The sequence below is a fragment of the Oryzias melastigma genome, linkage group LG4 (genome assembly GCF_002922805.2).
Source record: "Oryzias melastigma strain HK-1 linkage group LG4, ASM292280v2, whole genome shotgun sequence".
Classification (NCBI taxonomy): domain Eukaryota; kingdom Metazoa; phylum Chordata; class Actinopteri; order Beloniformes; family Adrianichthyidae; genus Oryzias; species Oryzias melastigma.
The window spans coordinates 3,523,496-3,529,511 of NC_050515.1; the positions used below are offsets into that span (position 1 = coordinate 3,523,496).

Below are 6,016 nucleotides of genomic sequence, written 5' to 3' on the forward strand. Positions count from 1 at the left end.
AAGCAATTTCTCCCACAATCAATCTTGAATGCAACAAGAGATGATCGTAGTTCGAAAAAGGGCTTTGGATGAAGCTAATAGCTTATCAACTCCAAGCCCCTTTGTTCTTTTTCAGCCCAAATTAAATATACAACTTCTCATTGACTATATTGAGCTACATGAACAAAAAAAAAAGAATACATTAAATTAGTGAAAAGAACAGCGAAAACAATCACAGTTATATATACTAATATTCATATAACATTCAACAAGTTTTATCAATGTCTTCATATTTATTAATTTTATTACATTTGATGAATAAATTTAATTTATGTAAGGTTTGACAACTTTTTATATCTTCCCTACAGTTATTCCATAACTGCACCCCCTTGTGGAGATGCAGTGGAGTTTAATGTTTGTTCTAACAGGTGGTTTGACGTAAATGTTTGAACCTCTTAGCGTATATTTATTTTCTCTTAACTGGAAGAGCTTTTGGATACTTTCTGGGAATTGTTTGTTTTTTACTTTGAACATGAATTGGAATATTTTAAAATCAATCAAGTAAAAAAATATCATCAGTTTTAATTTGATAAAAAGTGGATTTGTTGGTTCAGTGTAAGGAGAGTTGGTGATTATTCTTATAGCTTTTTTTGAAGAAGAAAGACTGAATTTAAAGATGTTTTGTATGTGCTTCCCCACACTTCCACACAATAAGTCATGTAGGGAAGAATGAACGAGCTTTACAAAGTTTTCAATGATGACTGGTTTAAGAAATGTTGTATTTTATATAGTATAGATATAGATTTAGATATTTTGTTATTAATATAGTTTATGTGTTTCTTCCAGCTTAATTTTTCATCAATTATTACCCCTAAAAATTTGATTTCGGACACCCTTTCAATTCCAACATTATTAATCTTGAATTTCCTATCAGTATTGGCTTTTCTGTTACCGAATATTATGAACTTAGTTTTATTTAGGTTTAGTGTTAACTTATTTAAATCAAACCAACTCTTAAATGTATTGAGTTCTCTTCCAGCTGCCTCCAATAGCTCTTCCAAGTTGTTTCCACAGCAGAACAAGTTTGTATCATCTGCAAATAAGATAGTTTCCAACAGGTTTGAGATTTCACAAATATCATTGATATACAGTATGAACAATAGCGGACCCAAAACTGAACCTTGAGGAACACCTATCCTTACTGCCAATGTTTTTGATTTTACCTGGTTTATTTCGACATACTGCTCTCTGTTGTGCACATAACTACGAAGCCAAGTTAGGGCCAGTCCTCTCACTCCATACATGTGCAGTTTATTTATTAATATGTCATGATCTACCGTATCAAAAGCTTTTTTTTAGATCTAGAAAGATTCCCACTGCATATTGTTTTTTTTTCAATTGCAGATTATGTATTTTCAACAAAGTTTGTAAGGGCAAGTGAAGATGTTCGTTTCTTCCTAAAGCCAGTTGATTGATGGTCATGTAAAATATTGTGTTTATTGATGAAGGTCCACTCTAACATAAAACAATTCTTCTAATATTTTAGAGAACTGGGGAAGCAAGGAGATTGGTCTATAATTTGTCAGTCTTTGATTATCCCCACCTTTATATATAGGTATGACCTTGGCTTTTTTAATTTCACTAGGAAATACTCCAGTTTTGAAAGACTGATTACAAATGTAGGTGAATGGTTTTGTCGCACATTCGAGTATGTTCTTAACAAATACCATGTCCAAATTATTAATATCTTTGGAATGCTTGTTTTGTTCTTTTTTATTGGTATTTGCATTACTGCAAAGACTGGGAGATGGTCACTAGCATCATTTATTATTAACCCACAATCAATTTTTTTGTCAGCCACATTTGTAAAAATATTATCTATCAATGTAGCACCATTAGTTGTTGCTCACGTCGGCCGAGTGATTGTTGTACGCAATGATAAACTTTACGTTGATGAAGTCATCAATGGTCTTGAGTTCCCGAGGGTTTAACAAATCAATGTTAAAGTCTCCACAAAGAAAAAACATTTTCTTTTCTGCTACTTTGTTGTACATTCCCACTATTGCATCCCTGAATGTATTAATGCAAGATCCAGGTGTTCTATACACACAGCTTATCATAATTTCCTAAGTATAAAATACAACAGGGATTTATGTTCAATAAACTCCTGTTGGGGCCCTGCGACAGACTGGCGACCTGTCCAGGGTGTACCCCGCCTTCGCCCCTCAGTAGCCGGGATAGGCTCCGTCACCCCCGCGACCCGGAAAGGGACGAAGCGGACAAGAAGATGGATGGATGGGTGAAACTCCTGTTGGGACATTACAATCTGTCCAACACAAGAGGCTCTCAGCACGTATCTGCTTGCTCAGCTGCTGGAAAGGACAAGATAAAAAAAAAAAAATACGAACAGCCAGCACGTCAGAAAACGACAACACCCAAAACATCAATTTTTGACGTAGAAGTCTTAACCATATATCAATATGTGACTTGGTAATTAGAATGTGTTAATTTGGGAAGATGTAGGCCTTATTTTTTAATTACAGAAATACCAAAATTGGCACCAAATAGGAACCGAAACCAAAGTACCGCTTTGGCACCAGAACCAAATTAAACCTAATCGGCACCCAACCCTACTGATGAGCTGGTTTAAGGGGGGGTCTGCAGCCACACATAGGACCTGGTGTTTTCACCAGCATGTCAAGAAATAACTTCAAAAGGTTAAAATAGAAATATTTCCAAAATGGGTGTTTAAAGTTCATTTGAGTGATTACCATGATATGAATCAGTTCTCCATGTTACTAGTCCTTTGCTGAAGGTAACAGTAAAGCTGTAGTTTATTATGTGCTTTTGGAGAAAATGCAGCAGCTTAAGTGGTATCTGCAGTGCATGTGTTCTAACATGTTCCATCACCAGATTACTCCATGTAAGTTATGTGTGTCACACATTTGCTTTCCTCTTAGTTCAGGTTTCTTTGTTCTTCGCTCTGCAGTCGGTCGGGCCTCCCACGCTGGATTTTAGCCGCTTGCCTCTTCCTGTCCATCATGGTTATGTTGTGGCTCAGCTGCGCCAGCCTCGTCACGGCACCTGAGCAGCACATCAAGACACAGGTACACACCCAAAAGAAGACTGTACGCCCCCCCCCCCAATCTTTCTGGAAACACAGATTTAGATTTATTTTTCCAATCTACAAAAGTTAACAAATTAATTAAAGCTATATTGTGAGGATGACAGCAATACCTCAGAGGCAGAAAACAATTTCACGCTGCAGCAGATTGTTTAAGTACAATTTTTGTAATTGTATTTTATGTTCAAATTTACAACCCATTGGACAGGGCTTGGCAAAAGAAACACATATGAAGAACTGCTATCAATGGTCTGTTGCTGAAGATTCTCATTCTTTCTGGTGAATTACCTTTGTTGTCATTGCAAAAGGTTTGATTTATGATTTGATTTGAAATGGTTTGTTTCAAGCAATCAAGCCAAGAATAATGGGTGTGTAATACAATCATCAGAGGTTTGAATCGTACAAAGATATCTCATACATGCAATAACTAGGCATCAAATAATAGATTGTTTAAAAGGGAGTGGAAAGAAGTCAACCTGTTTAATCCCATCTTAGCTCTATCAAACCATTTTCCCGTCTTGAATTATCATTGTCTGGTTCATAACTTATGATCAGAAATTTATACCTTTCCAACATAGATTCAGGTCATTGAGAATCCTTAAGTCACAATAAATGACATGACTATGGATATAAACACTATTTCAGACTTCATCATACCATTCGCAGATCAATGATCAGAATGAAAAGAATCAAGTTATCAATATATATGAAAATTATTTTTCATTATAAAAGTAATTTATGAAAATCATGTGTCAAAAATAAAGAATATGTTTAGATTATTTTCATCAGAAAAGTCATTAACATAAATCTTGATTTAAGAATCCAGGTGCGGTGACATGATTGGAACTTCTGCTGCCCAATCAACAGCTGTCCTTTTGGTTTGAACAGAGTTTATTAAGCTCTCCTTGTTATGTCTCCAGACTTTGTTTGTTTGTCCTTCAGCTGATTTCAGTCGAGCTCGAGTTGTCTGCAGCTCTGAACTCTGCTGGAAATCAGTGTCACAGTTCATTTTCTGAGAAAGCAGTAGATCCCAGACACCATGATTTACATGAAATCATACTTGACTCTTATTTTGCTTTATTAAACGCTCAGACTTCTGTGATCAAGCACTTCTCAAAGTCTTTCATGTTGTTGACAACCATTACCTTGGACTGTTCTTTTGGACCAAGTGGTTTAATGATGATCCTGGAGCCTGTAACTCAGGTGCTTGGAATCTGATTGCTTCTTTTCAGGAACCTGACATGCTTTGCCTTTCAGCCCTTCTTTTAGTCGAGCAGAACCAAACTGGATAGTAGGAGGCTGACTCCACCCACAGCCGAAATGTGAAAATCCAGTCAAAGGGGTGGGGCTTTGGGGCAGGACTCTTATCATTACTGGAGCTGCAGATCATGACGTGAGACTTATGAAACTTACATGGTTTGACCATTTAAACTTTCATCCCGTTTTGACTATATTCTCAAGAATTAAACTATTTTATTTTCATTTATCAAAAATCTGGCAATGACCAACAGACAGCACTTTTAAAGCCACATTTATAGAGAAAAAGATTTTAAAAAAAGTTTATTTAGGGTTTGGTTACTCTTTTAAGAGGTCATCCAAATAAACTGCTGTACCTTTCAGGTCTTTCCTTAGCTTCATCAGAGCTATCTGATGTTTTCATTCACAAACCTTTCTCGGTCTGAAGAATTTAGTTCCAAGGAAATCCCTTTAGATCCGAAAAATAATCCAACTTGACTCTCCACGATGTCATCTGCAGCTCCAGCAGCACAGCTATTAGCTTCTGTGCTAACGTTAGCTGCAGCAGGTCCAGTTCGGTGTTTGTGTTGTAATACAGTCAGAATGGCATTATTAGTTATTTCTTAATGTTCCACATCGTCCATTCTCTCCAGGAGGTCAAGCCTGTAATCAGGTTATCTTGTGCTTTGTCTCGTTGGATCTCTTCCATGACCTCCAAGATGGGTGCTGATCTAGCTTCAAGGTGCATCAGTGGAGTTAGCTTAGCTTGGATGCCTTTGAGTACTTTCCTGATGTCAGAGATGCCAGATGTGTCTTGGTTTTTCTCCAGGTCCATGGTCAGCTCTCTATATTGCAGAATTATTACTTTATTGCTGTTATTCTGTGATAATTCAGGATTTAAGTTGCTTGAAGAGAGCTGGAAACATGGATCTGCTCGTGACCCGGTACCAAAAAAAAAAAAGGTTCAACTAGAACAAAGTGGTTCTTTTACTAGACAAGGAGAAAAATAAAATGCACAAGGAGAACCGTGATGGTAAAAAAAGCATCCATGAAGAACAGAGACCCTACTAATGGGGAGTGGGGGGGTGGAATATGACTGATATGACCTCTGGACAGCATGACCCGTCCCTCATATACAAACTACATTTCATTCAATATAGCAGAGAGAGCAGAGCTCATTCAGATTAAGCCTTCGTCCATCTATCCTCACGAGTCGATACAGGCTGACTGTATGTAAGTAACGGACCGACCTGTGCGGGGCACTCAGGAGACACTACTACATTTTAAAAGCATTATACAACACATAATAATAAGTAAGGCTAAAATAATGGATTTTTTTTCTGATTTACCTGTCCCACTCCCACCTTCCATGTCTCCAAAAAAAAAAACTTTGGCACTCTTGACTTTGGTTGGATGAGTGTATTAGAACAGAGAGTTGGGACAGATTCAAAAAAAAAAAAAAAAAAAATACATTTTTACAAAGATTCAAAACCAGACAACTTCAGTTCTATGAACCTTAAAGGATGAGTTAACACAGTTGTCAATTGGAAATTGTGCTAATAAAGCTCACAAAAAAGTAGTCTCAACTTATGGATCCAACTCCATCATCAAGTTCGCAGACGACACCACCGTGATTGGTCTCATCACGAACAACGATGAGACCGCCTACAGAGACGA

The 6,016-nt window shown here is 37.0% G+C and overlaps 1 protein-coding gene across 1 annotated transcript in view; it reads left to right on the top strand.

Annotated features, from left to right (window-relative positions):
- tmem59l (transmembrane protein 59-like) overlaps nt 1-6,016 on the top strand; it is a 27,142-nt gene that overhangs the window by 7,980 nt on the left and 13,146 nt on the right. The window contains exon 7 of the mRNA XM_024259002.2: nt 2,969-3,086. Coding sequence (XP_024114770.1) covers nt 2,969-3,086 — 118 coding nt within the window. The remainder of the gene's footprint in view (nt 1-2,968; nt 3,087-6,016) is intronic.